The sequence below is a fragment of the Rattus norvegicus genome, chromosome 16 (assembly GCF_036323735.1).
Source record: "Rattus norvegicus strain BN/NHsdMcwi chromosome 16, GRCr8, whole genome shotgun sequence".
Lineage (NCBI taxonomy): Eukaryota > Metazoa > Chordata > Mammalia > Rodentia > Muridae > Rattus > Rattus norvegicus.
Window position 1 is genome coordinate 6,475,755 of NC_086034.1, and position 17,849 is coordinate 6,493,603.

Genomic DNA, 17,849 nt, shown 5'->3' on the forward strand with positions numbered 1-17,849 from the left:
GCTGACTTAGGCACTCGGCACTCAGGGCCTGTCTAGAACCCCACATCAGAGTAGCCAGGCCAAACCAACCTAGTAGTCCTGTCTGAGTGGCATGGTGGCCAGGCCTGGGGCCACTTCACTTCAGAAGAACTCGCTCACATCCCTGAGGCCCCGTGTAGCTCGGTGACAGCTACACGTACCTCATGCACAGCACCATGTGGATGTTGTTACGCACACGCCCGGTATAGGCGGCCATGAGATTGGCTTTGGTCGGCTGCAGGCCCTGCTCCTGTATGTAGGGCCGCATGGTGTTGACGATCTGGTCTTGCTCATCTGCACTGTAGAGGTTGGGGATGTCACCTGAGTTCAGGATGTTGTTAATGTCCTCCAAGAAGGACTCGTTCTTGATCTGGAGAAGGACAAGGGGCAGGAGCTAAGCTTTTATGGACACCCCCACAGTCGCATCCCATGAATGATTTTGCCTGACCTTTGTAACAGCCCCATATAGAAACTAGGCCAAGGTCACGCCATTGACTTCATCATAGGTCCTGGCCTTCCACTCAGATCTGCCCCATAGTGGAGGCTGGGAGTATAACCTGCGGGGCTGTGGCAGGGCCCAGAGTCAGGGGTGGGATGGGGTGGAGTCTTCCTGATCCTTTTCTAGCTTTTCTTCAAGGCCTTATTTTACTTAAGGAAGAAACCATGGCCACCGACAGAGCCATCTGGCCTGTGTTGAGGGAAACCTCACTTTCTTGACTATATGAAAGGGCTGGACAGATCTAAGAGGGAAGGGACCTTGTCTAGGGTCGGGGCATGATCTTGGAGCCTTTGACCCACACAACCTGTACTGCCAGTCAGGTTTAAGTACTGTCCTGTTTGCCTTGTGGCCTCTCTCCTCAGAGACCTGGAAAGAGACGTTATGCCCCCTAATGCAGAGCTATGGGCTCCCTATTCCTCAGGAACACGTTTGTGGTCCTTAAGGTAGGAAGCCATTGAGCCATGAGTAGTGTGTTATAGCACCAAGGTGCTTTTTACTCTTGGAGCATGAGTAATGATCACTGCTTCCCCTTAGCCTTGAGAGACTGGCTTTGGTTCCTCTCTTGACCAGTCTAATCATAACCCCACCCACACCTAATGTATAGGGAGTTGAGCATATAGGACTGAGCACCCTACGGGATACTACTTGGGGGTGCTCTGTGGTGAGCCCACCCTGAGCCCTGCCCACTGCTGTGGTGGGTGCACCTGAGTGTCTGAGAACAGGAAGGTGATGGGCAGGTTCTGCATGCCAGCCTTGAGCAGAATCTTCTTGACATCTTCACGCCACTCAGACATGCCGTAGTTCTTGGACAGCTCAACCTGGAAGCACTCATATTCCGCCCTGGAGGTGGGAGTTTGAGTGAAGGCGTGTCAGAGGCCTGGAGCCAGGTGCTGCTGGGTGGTGGGTGCTCAGAGACCCCGCTAGCCACCTGGCATCTTGCTCCTATTGGACTTGTAGCTTCCCTAGGCCCTGCACCCATTCTCTCCGTTTCCTGACCTACGCCTACGATTCCTATAGCCTAGATTCCTGCCCCATCCACCACCTACCCTCCATGCTCGGATTCTGAAAACAGGCCCACGAGTCTCTTTCCTAGGCATCTTTCCGGGATGCTTTCCTCTAACCTCCCTCCCATAGCACCGCAGGGTACTGTTGCTGCCTTTTCTTGGGGTTCAGGTCCCGTTTGCAGCTCTTCTAGAATCTCATGGGCTGAGTAGGTTTATGTTGGGGTGACAACAGGATTCTACCGTGGTGGAAGGCATCTGTTATAAACAGTCTGCCACATGCCACCCACTGCCCGCCATGATGCCTTACATGTGGGAGGCCAGCCGAGTGAGGGAGCTGCGGCCACTGCCACCCACGCCCAACAGGAGCGCGTTGCCCAGAGCCTGGCGCAGGGTTCGGCTGATGCGGCAGATGTGGCTCATGGCATCCACAAAGAGGACCAGCTTCAGCTTGGCTGTGTTGATCTGGTTGTAATCCTCCATGTACTCCTCGATCACCTGCATCATCTGGGAACAGGGGGATGGTGGGGAATAGCAGGCTCTCCTCCATGGAGGGGTCCCCCAGCTTCCCGCTTCTCTCTGTTCAGACCCGGAAATGCCAGTGAGTGGTTACTCTGTGACCTGGCCAGATGCAGATTTTCTCCTGTGGGTTTGAACCTTGTACGTCTTCAGGGACAGCTGAGTTGGCTCAGGCTGCCATTTGACAAACTGGGCGAACAGACGCTCCCCCCCACCCCCCAGCCAAGTCTCTGCACTCTAATTCGCTCCAGCATCCATCCCCTATTGTGGACACACTAGGATATCTTATCTCACTCTGCTTCATGAGGAAACTAACTTCCTCTTTTCACAAAGTCCAGTGAACGCCTTGGGCCCATGACCTCTTGCTGCTTTCTTTCGATTCTTGCCAGCTCTACCCTGAAAGTGTTTGGGGGAGGCCCTTGCAGGGATCCTGTGCTACCGGGTTTGTGGCAGCTCTCGCTGTAGATAGGTTTGGTAGTCGGAACATTGGGATGATGAGTACCAGGTCCCCTTTGACAGAGAGCTGGCCACAGCTAGTTCTGTTCCCTGTGCACGTAAGGAATGCTGGCTTTCAGAAGTCAGGTCTGCCTATGAGAAGCCTGACCTTTGAGGCACATTAGTCTGTAGAACTCGGGTGAGACCATCTGGGAACTAGGAGTGGACGTGTGTGGGAAAACCCACCAGGAAGTCCACGGCAGTTTCACAGCTCTGAGGTCATCGATGAAAACCTCAATCCTGTCTTCCCAAGTCCTAACTGAGTCATGGCACCAAACCCCTTCCGCCCCTTTATGAACAAGAATGGCAGCATGGCAGATGGGCATGGTGTGTCACTGTTGACAGGATTTGTCTGAGATGAACTCTTGTTCTCACGGATGGGCTGCCTCGCTAAACCCATGTGAAGGGGAAATGGGGACTCAGAGAGATCAAAAGCTTTGTTTCGTTTTGTTTGTTTGTTTTTGACTATCCTGACTTTCTAATGGTGATGGGGGAGGGCCTGGGGTCTCACACTTGTTTTGTGTAGACCTTCAGACTCTCTAGGCACTACACTGGGTGTTCTCTGGATTCCAGGCAGCAGACTGAACCCGTCCCAGAGTAGAGCACCAACTCACCTTATTCTCACTGGTGATGAGCTCGTAGGACTTTACATCTGAGCCTGGGGACATGAAGTCCCCATAAAGAATGGGTTGGAAGGGACAAACTTTGTTGAAGGCCACCCCCAAATCCTCCATCTTCATTTCAAGGAGACCATCAAACCAGCCGCGATCTTCCTCATTCACTAGGCGGTCACGGAACACACGGCAGTTCTCATGGTACCACAGCCGCAGCAGCTGCACCTTGTCCTGTTGAGTACCCAGTGTCAGGTCCTGCCTTGGTTGCTGGCCTGACGTCATCATTTGAAGTTCCGGGGGAGACAGACCGGGATGACAGGAATGTGGCCCACAGGACTGGTCTCCTTTGTCTCAGAGTCACATACAGGAAACTACTGGGAGACCAGCCTTCTGCACAACTGAAGACTAAGAGGATGGCGGCGTACTCTGAGCCTGCCCATCCCCGGCTCCCAGCGCCCACTATGCACCAGCACCAGCAGTTGGTCGTGCATATCCCAACACCCCACATTTGACTGCTCAGAGAGCTCTACCAGTCCTTCTGTGTTTAGATCTGCTGCCCACTCTAGTCTACTCTAGTCCAGTTTCCATGCCTCTCCACCAGAGTCCTTGGGCACACTAAGGAAGTTCCAGACTTTTCTTTTTTTTTTTTTTCCTTTTTCTTTTTTTCGGAGCTGGGGACCGCAGACATTTCTTTTAACTCATTGGCTATGAGCTCAGCAAGGGCAGAACCGCCCTTTGTCTTATCCACCCCACCTTCCTAGGCTAGCCACACTTTGGTTGTTTAGCCAGCGGTTCCCGGTGGCTCCCCATTTGAGCTCTCTGCCAGACCCACAGCCTGTGCGTTCTGGCTCCTGGGCATCCCCACTGCCCACTCCTTGTATCTCCACACACTTAGCTTCCAAAGACACCTTGTTTGTCTCCACCCAAGTCTTCTCACACGTAAGGCCTCTACTAGACATTCTCCTGCCTCCTTGCCTTCTCCTGGCTTGTTCTTTTCATGACCTCATCATGGTCACGATTTTGGGCATGAGTTTGGCTCACAAGATAGGCTTAGCTGCATGAAGGTCAGGCTCTTGTGAAGGCTTAAACTTGAGAGGACGACGACGAGGGCAACAGGGGCATGGGGTGGAGGCCTGGCAGACACTCACCTCAACCTTAGCTGGTTCAGCCATGAGAATTCCCTGGAAGACTTTGGACAGGTCCCTCAGGTTAAAGGTATAGTGGGACTTGGCTGGTGTGGGCAGCAGCTGGGAGGTAATGATAGCATATATACTGATGGTAGCGTTCACGAGGGGCTCCGTCATGTGGACGATGTTGGGGGCCCCAGCTGTGGGACAGGAGAGTGGGCTGGGTCACACAGACAGGTCCTGGCTTTGCTCTTTGCTCTCCCTCACGATTCATTCCATAGTCTTAGGCTTGAATTCCACGTTTGTTTCAGCCCCTTCTTAGACACTTCCTCCCATGTAAGGCCTGTCTGATGTCCCTACCTTAGAGTGGGGATCTCTTGTTCTCTGTGCCCTAGATTTACCCCCACGTTCCTGACAACTAGCCATGCACGGGGCACTGAGATGCAGTCACAGAGGTGTGGGCGTGAATGGGCTTAGGACTGGGTGAGCCCTTCCTGCCTTGCCTCCTGAGCCTATGGTCAGCCAGGCCTGAACATGGCAATGCTGAATCACACATGGGTCTGCAGGCTTTAAGAGTGACTTTATGGTGGTGTAGGGTGACCTGGACCACAGGCTTGACCCTGTGGGCTCACTACCCTTTGTCAAGCTGCGAAAGCTCCAGCTGGTTCTTATCACTACCATAGCCATGTGCTGGCTCCATGAACACTACCCGTCTCCACCGGAACTAAACTCTGAGAGTGGGAACTTGGGGTCCCGGGAGGACGCGGAAGGGACAACGGGTCAGGAGACGGAGCACGTTTCAGGTGGTGAGCAAGAGGTCGACGCACACAGACGCCTCTCACCCTTGGCAAGCTTTGTCCTGGAAACGGACCGACAAGGAGACAGTGACCAGGTGGAACATGCTACAGTGAGACTTGCGCAAGAGGAAAGTTTGGGAAACCTCAAAGTAAGGCTTTGGAGTGACTCCAGAAATTCTGGGGGGTATCACCCTGAGAAGGGAGACATTCGAGCTGAGATAAAGGGGCGAGATTGCAGCGTGTGCACTGCTGGAGAAAGCAGGCAGAGGGGCCCACAGGAGCAAACACCTGGAGAGAGGAGGTCATGGACCAAGGGGAGAGGCTGAGCTGTAGATGTGATGTGGGGTGTGAGGCAGGGACATTCTTCCAGGCACAGTCCCTTGGCTATGACAGTTGACCAGAAGGGGAGCACTGGCCTTACGATACGTTTGGTGCTATGTATTTCTGAGACAGGGTATTGCCCAGGCTAACTTTAAACTCGTGGACTGAAGTGACTCTCCTCCTACCATGGCCTCCAGAGTCGCTAGGAATATAGCAGGCTTATGGACGTTTAACAGGCCGAAGGAGGATGGATCGTTGCTAAGTGGAGGCAGAGTGAGTAGATCAGGGGAGGGCTGCCCCAGTGATTGGGAGAATGAGGACAGAGCGGTATGCTGACTGGGACAGACCCTGCGGAGAAAGCCAACGGATGAGGATGACCATGAAGTTCTTGTCATGAGCATCTGGAAGGACGGGGCTGCCATCACCGAAGGTGAGCCTGACAGGGCGCCAGAAACCCGGATTTGGTCAGGTTCAATCTGAGAAATGTGGAATCAGATGTGTGGACTGAGGGTGTGGATTTGGATGCTGGTGACATAAAGGTGACTTTGTATTTGAGCCAGGATGAGACTGTCTGAGGACAGCATATGTAAAAGGGGGCTGGAGGTCAGTGTCTAGTTAGTCCAAGATGGGGTGCCAAGATGATAGTTTGTGTTTGAAGTGACTCCCTGCAAAAAGGCTTGTGATTTGAAAGCTTGGTCCCTAGCTGGTGGGTGTGCTCGCGAGAGATGCCTGGATCACAAACACACTAAACTCATCAGTAGGTGAATTCACGGATGAAGGGAGTTTGTAATGAACCTGTGAAGGAAGTGGGCCTGGCTGGAGGAAGAAGACTGCTTCGGGAGCATCTTCGGAGACTGTACATGGCCCTGGCATCCTCCCGTCACTCCCTGGATGTCACAAAGTGAACAAGTTGGCTTTCCTATGCTTCCTGCTGTCATGGAGTTCTTCTCACCACAGACCAGGATCAAGCCAATCAGAGACGAAACTTCCGAACCAGTGAGCAAAAAGAAACCGTTCCTTCTTTAGGCTACTTTTTCAGAGCAACACGACACTGACTGATACACCCAGGAGGGAGAAGGGCCTGGGAGGAAGGGCTGTTTGCAGAGTGGATAAAGCCTGAGAGCTGATGTCACTGTGGTCAGCAGAGGAGGAGGTGACCCAATGGGAGCCAGGAGGGATGTGGGCGTGTCAGTGGGAGAAGAGCTCTGGAGCGCTTCGTTGTTAGAAAGCTAAGCAGCGAAGAGAGGCAGTGGGGGAAAGTGGGATCTGGGCGGCAGAGATAATTTGGGGTTTTGTTTAATCAAGACTGGGGAAACTGGGACATGCTCGCCTGTTTCGCTTTGTTTTTAGAACAGGGTCTCACGATGTAGCTCTGACTGTCCTCAAACTTAACCTGTAGACCAGTAGATCAGGCTGGCCTCAAATTCAGAGATCTGTCTGCCATTGTCTCTTGAGTGCTGGGATTAAAGGCATGCACCCCCCTCCCCACATATAGACATCTTTATATGTTGATGGAGTGGTCCAGCGGAACACAAAATACTGATCCTGGGGGATGTGTGACTCCCATCCTCCATTAGGCCAAAGAGGAGGGGCCGGATGTGCGCTAGAATAGGAAGCACCAGTCAAGGTGACAGGAGCCCCTGGGGGATGCCTGTAACAGGAGAGATGTAGTTCCTGAGGCTCAGAGAGGGAGCCGGACGACCTCTTTCAGCTAAGAGGAAGAGAAGGAAGAGGCAGGCACCAGGACAAGATAGAACCTGATGTGGCCAGCTGCCTTGAGTGATGACTGACATATCAGAGCTGTGTGACGCTGCCACAGAGGGAAGTCTGCCTCCTGGCTGCAAACTGCTTGTGCCTGCTCCCTGGACAAGCAGGCTTCTCTTCACTGTGGCTTTCAGACTGTGGAGTTTGTTGGATCCATTTCCTCTTTAATTCCCCGCTATGAGTGTGACACGGAATGGAGTGGCCCCAAGAGTGGTACAGGACCCTGAAGAGAGGCCGCGGCAGTGCTGACTGCGCTCTGGCTCCAGATGAGCCTGAGGAGGGCCTGTTAGGGTCCATGGTCCCAACCTTAACCTACCTAGCTTTAGCCAGAGTCCAGGGTTACCCCCAGACTACAGTCCCTTTCCTTCAGGATCCTCCCAGACCCTGGTCACACTTACGCACAGGCTCTCGGTAACTTTTCTCTCCAAGGAGTCCATCTGCAGGGTTGAGAGACAGACATAAGATTCAGTTAGGTGATTACTTGCTGCCCACCTAGGCCAGCTGCGGCCCCCTAGGAAGCTCCTGAAGCCACTTCTTCCTCTCCTTCATCAGAGAGTATGCCCTTTCCCCAGCTGTGCATGAAGGGGAGGCTTGGTTCAGGGTCTGGCAGGGTAGCCCAGGCCGGATGGAAGGCTTGACTTCCAGCATTGCCAGTGTGCTTCATGGACAGGGTGTGCTGGGTGGGAGGCGGGCTACTGGAGAAAAGCATCCGGGCTGACTTTTCCCAAGCTCCCCCTTTGGTCTTTCTAGGTTTTCCTGTTCTAGAAAAGTGGTGGTCATTCCGCAAGCGCTTACGATGTCTCTACACGAGCGAATCAAACGCGGAGACACATGTCTATCACACACGCAGTATGCAGATTTACTGCATGGCTTTATGTTAGATGCTGTATCACATATTACCCAACTCCCAAGACTCGGAGCGACGAGTACTAGTATTAGCATCGGTTGGTAAAGAAGCCGTGAACTTGCTGGATGAAACAGCAGAGTAAAGGCTGGGATTGCAGTTAGTAGCTCAGGGCCTTCTTTCCGCCCAGTGCCGCTCGGCTGTCTTTGCTGTGACAACAAACTTTGTCCATGGCCTCTCTTGGCCCAATCTGACACTCACCCATCCAGCATCCCAGGATTATAGAGAAGATGCGCTTCTTGCTGACTTCATCCATCTCAATGAAAGACAGGTAGTTGAAGTGACGTGTCAGCCTTGGAGTGATGGCGTTCCTGCCTCCCCCTGGGGGACCCATGGCACAGACAAAGTTGATATCCACCAGGTTCTTGAAGGCTCCTGAGTGGGAGTAGGAGGTCAGGATCACACGATAAGAGTATATGTTGAAAGTGTAATTACTGGTGTGGTAGAGAGAGCATAGAGGATTTGCATCCCCGGTACCCACATGAAAGCCAGGTAGGGGGTTTGGGGACTTAGCTCCGTGGTAGAGCGCTTGCCTAGCAAGCACAAGGCCCTGGGTTCGGTCCTCAGCTCCAGGAAAAAAAAAAGTCAGGTAGGTGTGACAGTGTGTCTGTAATCCTAGCAACTCAGGAGGTAGAGACAGGGGCAAGACGGCTAGCTAGACAAGCTAAATCAGCAAGTTCTGGGTTCAGTGAGAGACCCTGCCTCCATTAGATGGACAGCAATCAAGGAAGATAGCCAACATGAACCCACAAACACACATGCTCACACTCATGCAAACACACGGACACATGTGCGTGCAGAAACGTTATTTACCGATATAAAGAGACTGTCTTAACAAACACTGAAAGTTTTCTCTGACCTAACAGTTCATTCCCTTGTCTTAAGAGAAATTAAGATATGTGTGGACTCCTAACATGGCTTTCGCTCCTGCATCTACTGTACTCTTCACCCAGCATGTGCGGCCCCTCCTTGCTGTCCCATGTTAGCACGCACCGATGATCTTTCGGTCATACCAGCCACCATGGTCCATCCACTGGCGCAACAGCTCAATAGGTGGCTGGGCGCCGTACGTCTCCAGGGCTGGCATGTTCAGGTCGTCAATGAAGAAGATGAAGTTGCGCCCCAGGGGTGGCCCGAACACACCCTTTCGCCTGTGGGAGGAGTCTCGTGAGCCTAGCATGCATGGGCACCAGGCCCCCCGGGAATGAGAAGCAGCTGAATGGCGCCTCGCTGAACTTTAGCCTCCTCCACATTGCTAACACTCAGACCAGCCCTCTGTTTTGGGACACTGGGGACGAGCCGATCTCTATCTTAGGTCTTTAAAAAGAGTCCTACTTCCCAGAAAAGTGGATAATATGTGCACAGCCCCACCTTAAGGTCAATGAAAGCCCTGCAGAGAGTCTAGACATCCTAAAAGAGGCCAGGGGAGATCCGAAAGGCAACACAAAGTCCCCTGTGGGGCTTTCAGGTTCCTGCTGGGTCATTTCAGGCAAAGCCAGGAACAGAATTTGGTGGTGATGGGTGTGTGTGTGTGTGTGTGTGTGTGCGTGTGTGTGTGTGTGCGTGTGCGCGCGCGCGCACGTGTGTGACACAGCAGCTGGTTCTGCTAGGCTGGGGACACTGTGGTTGGGGAAGGAACCAGAGGTGTCCTGCCTCTTGTCCAGCTTGCTGTCAATGAGGTCCTGGGTCTGGTTGGCTGAAGTGCGGGCTGAGAAGGTGAGGAAGTGGCTGATGTATTCCAGTGGCAGGTTCTTGAGGAGTTTGTTAGAGACTGTGAGCGTCTTCCCTGTGCCCGTCGGCCCGATACACAGCACCTGGGAGTGTGGTGAGCAGGAAGGTGGGGCACATGCAGAGAGGACGAGGAGGGAACTACCAACTTGTTGGTGCGCAGGACTAGCCACGCCCTGACCTGAGCCTCGGGGCACTCACAGGCTTGTGGTTGGTGATCAGCATGCCCAGCAGGTAGGACATCTGCATGGTGTCCATGGTGGGCACAATGATGTTGCAGTAGTTGGTGTCTGGCATCATGGTGAATGGAACCGAGTAGTCCATCCACTTTACCCAGGCAACCTAGAACCACATCTAGGTCAGGATGGGTCTGAACGCCCTCCCCACTCCTGTGGCCCCACAGCAGGAGGAAGAGGAATTGTCCTTCTGGGCCCTGGTAAGAACATCGGGGGAAAGAGCTACTTCTGACAGAGACAGGAATTCCTGTCCTCTGCTCTCCTCCTGTCCTCATGGGATGGGAAGCTCCCACCACAGACGGCCAGGAATGGAGGTTCTCTGAACACAGTGAGAAGTCGGGGCTACCTGACTGCAGTTGCTGAGGTGGTAGCTTTCCTACCCACAGCCAGCCCCTAAGTCTTGGCAAGAAGATGCTCTGGGAACTGACTGGCCTGGGAATGCCACGGTGCTCACTGTTTATTTTGAGGCTGACGAGGAGTGGGGATACCAGAGCCCAGGGCACTGACAGCTGGATGCTTGAGGCCACCTGGTACTGTCACCTCACTGCTCCTGCCTCTCAAATTCCCTCACCCACGACCCTTGCAAAACTCCTTTGACGAAGTCTCAGTTTGGCCAAAGCGACAGGTCCTACTTGTGGCCGTTCTGATGCTTAGACCCTAATGTGCTCTGAGCTCCACAGTATGACTCTACGTAGTGACTCTGTCACCTCCTCTGGGGCTCGAGGGCCCTAACAAGAGCTCTGATTGACTGGTAGTTGAGATGGGGACAGTACAGCGGGGCACCAGGCACTCCTGGGCCCTTAGGGAGGGAGGCTTCAGGAAAAGTGGGGGCTGTTAACTAGAAAAGAGGGCCGGCCCCTGGACTCGGCGCCAGTAGAGAAGAAACATTTGTCTGGGAAGCAAGGCACACTGAAGCCTCTGAGCTCCACACTCAAGTCCGGCTCTCCCACTGACTGACTGATTATGCGAGGTTTGTGTCTCAGTGTCCACGCCTGTGAAATGAGCACAGTGATAGACAGCTGGTAGGGTGTGAGGCTCCTTGTGATGGTGTCACCAGCCAACAGCTTCTGACCTGCTGGCTGTCAGCGTGGCTTTCTCCAAGTGGCCACTATCCCGAGGGGGGAGATCCCACAGCCCAGGGGGCTTCACCATCCCTCCTTCCTGGGCGGGCAGCGCCGTGGCCACCTGTTTGCTCTCCTCATCGTCCTCATCGTCATCCTCAGTGCTGCTGATCCCTGCGTCATCCAGTCGGTAATCGTACACCAGCCCTTCTTCTGGGAAAGCTAGTTTTATCTGTCAGGACCAAGGGAGGCAGCCTGTGAGGCCAGGCGGGCCGCCTGCCATCGGTCCTGGGGACCTGGCCCGCCCTTCCACCTCTTACCTGTTCGAACACCATCTTTATCTTTAGCCACTGGCTGAAGTTGAGGCGACTGCTGTGGTCTCCTGTGGCGCCTACACTCCAGACCAGGGAGAAGATGAACCAGGGCTCTATCAGCTCTGGGATATGACTCAGCTTTTCAGACGGTATCTTCTTGAGGCCCTGGGAACAGAGGGAACAGCGTTAGGCCAAGTCTGAGGCAGTGGTGGGAAGCCTCAGCGGGCAGATCATGTAGCTTTCATTTTCCTGCATCACACTGGATGGGGGAGGGGGTCACGGTTCAGTACTTCCTGGAGGGAGGCTGAACAGGCTCTTTGTAGCCCAGGCGAGGAGAACAGGACACGGGGGGAAGAGGCCTCCAGCTCCGTCCTCTGGGCTGTACCTCTCTGGGTAGGAAAGGCTTGAAGAAACAGTCGAGTAGTTTGAGGAGGCTCATGGTCAGGTTGCTGTTCGTTGAGGCAACCACTTCCTTCACTGTGGTTCGGACAAAGGCGATGGAGCTCTGTTGGGAACAAGCGCCAGGCTTGTGTGGCCAGTGGTGACAGTCTTCTGCCACCTGTCTGGCTTGGGCATACCCGTGACCTCACCTACCTCCAGGAACTTGACAAAGAGTGTCTTGAACTGCTCCTCGTAGGGCTTTATTATGGAAGGGAGATGTTTTAGCCAGCACTCAACGAATGGCATGAGCCCTAGGATGCTGGGCTCCAGGTACACCATGCCGCAGCGAGAAACTGTGGCTGGCGAGGCCACTGCCAAGTCCTGCACCTCGAACATCATGGTCATTGCCTGGTGCCAAGACATAACATGTAAGGCGGTTAGCTACCGGCCCCCAGGTAAGGAAAAGAGATTCGGGGCTTTGCACATCCTGCCAGAAGGCTGCCTGGGCAGCCGTAGGGAGGATCAGGGCTGTAGCTGAGGTTCAGGGATGCCTGAATCCTCATGCGATGATGTGACCCTCCACAGAGCCCTGAGAGAGAGCAGAAGTTGGAGAGCCCTGAACTTTCTGCAGAATGTGGAGTTCCTAGAAGCCTGGAAAACCAGACGGGAAATGGGTTTTTTTTGCTGCATAGCCCCAGTCACATGCACAGGCTCACAGGTTCACACCGACTGCCACGTGTTCTTAGGGGTTTAGTGCACACACCCTGAGGTGCTCTCACACCCAGGTCTCAGCCAGGTTTCTCGAGGGCTGAGCTACATACACTGACCAGGTCCCCGGGGTTAGCCAAGATCCTGTCATCCAGGCTCTATGGTGTGCTGTGCTTAAACACGGGTAGAGTGGGATGAGGCCTAGCCAGCCAGCGCAGCTCAGTCTCCGGGACCAGCGAGCCGCAGAAGAGTGGTGGGTGGGTGGGAGGGCAGCACACCTCTGTGAGTTTGATGATCTCCCCAGAGCTGAGGCACAGCTTCTTGTTGTCATCCAGCACAGTGTTCATGTTCTCGATCCAGACAGCATCCACCGGCCCGTCAAACATGTACCATTTCTTATTGGTGTCAGAAGCGATGGCACCAGCCCGGATGAGGGAGGGGAAGATCCCATCTGTCCTGTAACCACCAGGGAGGAGAAGCGATGTCAGTGCCGGGGGCGGGGGGCGTTGATGGCACAAATGGTCCTCAGGGAAACCTGGTTACCCACTGGCTCTTATCTTTTAACACTTATATTAGCACATACTAATTATAAATTTATATCAGTGCATATTAACTATGTCTAACAGTGGATTCCATCATACTGCCTTCACATATGACATAATACAGTTTTTGAGTAGGTACCAAGTGGATGCAGAAGTATTGGTCAATTTTGGAGAGAGAGAAACTGGGTTTTTACTTAAAAATACTGATTTATCTTCAAAAGATACATTCTAAGATTCCCCACTCCCACTCCCATTGTGAATATCGGAACTGTGTATAGTACAGAATCCTATATATAAGCTGGTTTATTCTATATATAAATACATATGAGAAAGTTGATTTATAATTTAGATATGTTAACAGACAGAACACTTGTAGTAGGATACTGTAATCAAAGTTCACACTTTGGAGCCAGAGTTGGTTAAGCTAGGAGTTATTTAACCAAAGGAGCGAGGCCATGATCAGTCTGGTAGCTGACAGGTGCTCACGGGGAGAGAAAGAGCATGAACCCAGTGGACCACAGGCAGACTCATTTCCCATCGTGGGATGGGATGGATTAGTACACGAGTTCTTCCCACTGTTCAGAGTGTACAATTTAAAGTGCACGGATTATGCAAATCTGGGACTTTCCATTTAATATTTACAGACTGCACTTGACCTCAGGACAGAAGTGAATTGTCTGATGAGGTGGGGCAGGGACAGCCAGGGCTCTACTGTATTTTGAATAAAACTCTAAGGTCACATATAGATACAAATGTATTTCCAAATCTATGACCTTCTATTAATTTCCTTAATGGTGTCTTTATTTATTTATTTTGGCTACTGTATTACTTACGTATAACATATCGCAGATCACTGGCTCTCATCTTTTTAACATCTTTTTAATGAGTTTCATGTCTCCACTCATTAAAAGATTATAATGGGAACATGGGAGCTCTCGGCGTAACCCGGTTTAGGGACCATGACTTCACCCCTGCTGAGTTCCCACGCAAGTCACAGTGCATGAAGGTGAATGGTGGTGTCCCAGTGGGAGGAAGAGGTGGAGAGGGGAGGTGGGAGGAGATGGAGAAGGTTCTGCTTCCTAACCTGAGAAGGACTCAGTTTTCACCAGTCAGGTAAAGAGTCTCCGCTTGGTTTTTGAGTCTCTCAGGCCCATATATGCGCTTCCCCATGAAATCATCATTAGCAACCAGCCCTGTGACGTCAGCTAGACAAGCCCTCACCTCACAGACTTACCCACCTCAACACCTGTTCAGGCCTCTACGCCCCTCCTCCTGCAGGTGAGATCTGACCACTTGACCCATCTTAAGCAAGAATCCTGTGAGGTCAGTTTAGCCACAAACACCCTTACCTCCGATGTGCCCTCTCAGAAATTTTCTATCCACTAGTGTTTACCCTGCCCCACTGGCCCATGCTGTATTTGGAGTTGAGTCCATTCTGTCCCCAATCTTGAGACCCTGCCCAGCTGGTTTCTATATTTGTGGTCATGGTCCCAAATAAAGTCTTCTTTAGCATGCTTTGAGATACAGTTAAATATTTTTCTTCCGTGGGACATTTTCCTGAGCTGACCTGTGGACCCCACCACCACTCACGTGAGTCTCTAGTGGACATGGGAAAGACCTTTAAACAGAAATGGAGGCTGAGCAGACACACTGGAAGAGGAAGGTGACGCTGTCCTTAGTGGTGCCAGCAGTTACTGGTTTACAGGGCACCACGGCTAAGCACACACTTCCAGCAGCAGATGGGAGACCGGAGGGACAGAGCAGACAAGACGCTCGGGGGGGTCGTCTTTTGTGTTGTTGTTGCTTCCCAAGAGCCTTGGGTTTTAGCGTTCAAGGCTGCCTCCCTCAGCTGCCCTTCTCCCAGATGCATGCATCTCCCTAAAATGCATGTCCTAGCTTGGGAGCGAGGCCTGGAAGTGACCTCTCCAGCTTCTCCCAGGGTGAAGACAGCACTTGTTGAATGCTCACCCATGCCAGCCACTGTTCCCTGGCACATTCTGTGGGTCAAGTCCCTTTCCTTGCCACCATGACCCTGCCCTTATTGTCATCGCTGTGCCAATGACCGAGATGAGGAAAGTCGCTAAGGGAGGAAGTGGGATGGTGTGTGTTATCCCAGGCATTCTGCGGAGAGCTTAAACACTTCACTGCCACTGCAGGCAGCAGGGAGCGTGTCACGGGGAGCAGCTTGGGGGTCACTCACCACTCATGGGTGAGCAGGTCAAACTCCCCATACAGCTGACCCATTGTGATGGACTTGGGGTTGAGCACGTAGTAGTTGACAGCTTCGTACACGCCACCACTAATGGATGGCTTCCCTTTCAGCGATGTCATGGCAGCTGCCAGGATTCTGTAACACTGGGGAATCACCACCAGAAAGTGACTCTCCTGGTTCTCAGAGAGCAGGAATGCAGTGGGCTGGGGGACTACAGGAAGTGGGGAAGGCAGTCCCGACATCAGAGGAGTACAGGTGGAGCTGATGCCCTTGATGGAGACGCATGCCTCCCAAGCCCAACCCCGGCCATGCTTGGCTCTGCTTACATTACTTTTGCCAGAGCCGGTGGGTCCAACAAGCATGAGGCCGTGCCGTACCACTGTGGTCTCGTACAGCTGGATGCACTTGATCAGGAAGCCTAGGGGACGAGGCGGGGGAACACAGGTTAAAGGATGGAATCGGACCATGGCTCTGAGGGTAGCTTGTGTCATTATAGGTGAATCACTTGAGCCCCGAGCCTCTGTGTCTTCATGAGCACAGTGGAGAAGGCAGTAACGCCCATGCCGTAGACAGAGCAGGTGAAATGCAGGGTGGGCAGCCAGGGAAGGGAGTGTTAAGCTACACACGGAACAGGGAGCACGGAGGTACAGGTCCTGCAGGGCCGAGATGAGCTCATCAACAGACCTAGTAGAGCGCCTGTGTGCACAGATATCCTTCCTTAGAGAGTCCCACCCCTAAGGACCGTCTGGGAGGCACTGAGAGAGGAAGAGGGAGAAACTGCCTGGAGACTGTGGAGAGATCAAGAGCTTTGACTGCATGCACATGTGGTGACCAGGCTGAGGGAGCCTCAACTGAGAAAATGTTCCCGTCATACTGGGCTGTGGGCAAGTGCATGGATACATTTTCTTGATTGATGGCTAGTGTGGGAGGGCCCCAGTCATGGTGGGCAGTGCCATCTGTGTTGGTGATCCGGGCTGAGCAAGCGAAGGGAGCAAGTCAGCGAGCAGCACCCCTCCATGGTGTCTGCTTCAGTGACTGCTTTCAGGTTCCTCTCCTCACTTCCTCCAGTGATGGATTGTGAGCCGAGACTTACGAGGCAAAATAAACCCCCTTCTCTCCGAGTTTTTCCGGTCAGGGTGTTTTGTCACAGCAATGGACACCCTAACTAAGACACTCGACGAAGACTCATTGCTGGATGAAGCAAGGCTAGACAGGGGACCTTGGGTTGGAATGGTTCCTACCACGGGCAGAGAACCTAGACTGTGAGGTCTCAGTAAAACGACATGCTGTCCTTCACCTGGAGAGCACTAGGAAAGAGAAATCCAGGTCAGCGATGAGGGGCCCTGATACAGCACTGCCCTGTCCCTGTCTCTAACTCTGGAAGGTGGCTGAAGCCAATACTTCCTTAGACTGGAACCCCACGGGTCTGTAGGATCCGGAGCTGGCAGCTCACCCTCCACATCCTTGAGGTTGTTTTTCTCACAGGCCTTGCGGATGGCCTGGTCCAGGATGCCATAGTCGGTCTCCTCTTCCTTGGTGGTAGGGAACAGGTCAGACACAATCCCCGAGAAGAGCTTGAGGTCTTCCTGCAGGAACTTGGGTACATTCACATCCCGGATGGCCCGAAGGCAGATCAGCTCCTGTAGTGGGGGCCCAAAAGGGCTTCACAATGGTGGGTTGGGTCCCCCACCCATGCAGCCCTGTGTGTCAGGATCTTCCAAAAGCCTTCCTCCCGGGAGCACTGTGGGTAGACCTCACCTCATTCATGGTAGGGTTCTCTCTCTTAAGGTTCCCGGCTGCTGAGATGACAGTCTTCACGGCTCTCATCCCGAAATCATAGTGGTCCTGTACACACCGCACAAAAGGGGCCTGTGAGTGCGGACGCTGCCCTGCGAACATGGCCTTCCACATGGAACCCGGCTAATGCCTCACCACCCATCTTGGAGCTGAGATGTCATTTTGCTCACAGGTCTGCTGTGGCTACTCACCTGCATACTGGGCTAGGTGCTCTCCTTTGGGCTGCTTTGGCACCTTCTAGGTCACCATCCCAATAGTCCTCTGGCTACAGGAGTCCCTATTCTGAAGCACTCTCACAGAGGGGGCAATACTTCAATCAGGGGCTGTGGAATTATGCAGGGCCTTACCTGGGAGCTGAGCTGCTCAGAAGACAGCTTGAAGGTGGTGGTGATCTTCTTAGCCAGCACATTGGCCTCATTGAAGCCAAAGGAATAGAGTGAGATCTCAGCAATCATGGCGTAATCGGGGACCATCATGGCCACAGGTCGGAAGAGGGCCTGAACATACAACACACACAGGAAAGGTAGACACATCACAGCCCCACCCAGGGACTTAATATACTCTCTGGACTGTCTGATTCATAGCTAATGCTGGGACTCTCTGTACCACACTTGCCACACTGAGCTGTGGAGCTCTTACCGTTAGAAACAGGTGCTCTGTGTTGATGACACCTTCCCCAGGAGCAGGCCACTCTTGGTTCCTGTCTTCCTATTTTTCTCACAGATCCACCTTAGCACCCTCTATCAAGTCCAACCCCACTGGAACCCCAGACCTCGCCTATGCCCTGAAGACAAGTCCAGCGCCTCCCAGC

The 17,849-nt window shown here is 53.1% G+C and overlaps 1 protein-coding gene across 10 annotated transcripts in view; it reads right to left on the reverse strand.

Annotated features, from left to right (window-relative positions):
• Positions 1-17,849, reverse strand: part of Dnah1 (dynein, axonemal, heavy chain 1) — a 61,127-nt gene that overhangs the window by 13,336 nt on the left and 29,942 nt on the right. For 9 of the 10 annotated variants that reach the window (NM_001033655.2, XM_063275052.1, XM_017599982.3 and 6 more), the window contains 20 exons: positions 17,386-17,535; positions 17,000-17,086; positions 16,695-16,881; positions 15,568-15,659; positions 15,230-15,384; positions 12,766-12,943; positions 11,993-12,187; positions 11,784-11,903; positions 11,405-11,563; positions 11,209-11,316; positions 9,989-10,129; positions 9,713-9,873; positions 9,053-9,210; positions 8,261-8,434; positions 7,554-7,592; positions 4,295-4,473; positions 3,147-3,377; positions 1,829-2,025; positions 1,222-1,357; positions 180-388 (listed from right to left, as the gene is read on the reverse strand). In NM_001033655.2, coding sequence (NP_001028827.2) covers positions 180-388; positions 1,222-1,357; positions 1,829-2,025; positions 3,147-3,377; positions 4,295-4,473; positions 7,554-7,592; positions 8,261-8,434; positions 9,053-9,210; positions 9,713-9,873; positions 9,989-10,129; positions 11,209-11,316; positions 11,405-11,563; positions 11,784-11,903; positions 11,993-12,187; positions 12,766-12,943; positions 15,230-15,384; positions 15,568-15,659; positions 16,695-16,881; positions 17,000-17,086; positions 17,386-17,535 — 3,056 coding nt within the window. Of the gene's footprint in view, positions 1-69; positions 389-1,221; positions 1,358-1,828; positions 2,026-3,146; positions 3,378-4,294; positions 4,474-7,553; positions 7,593-8,260; positions 8,435-9,052; positions 9,211-9,712; positions 9,874-9,988; positions 10,130-11,208; positions 11,317-11,404; positions 11,564-11,783; positions 11,904-11,992; positions 12,188-12,765; positions 12,944-15,229; positions 15,385-15,567; positions 15,660-16,694; positions 16,882-16,999; positions 17,087-17,385; positions 17,536-17,849 lie in introns of all 10 variants that reach the window. The other variant, XR_005494532.2, reaches the window with a different exon arrangement.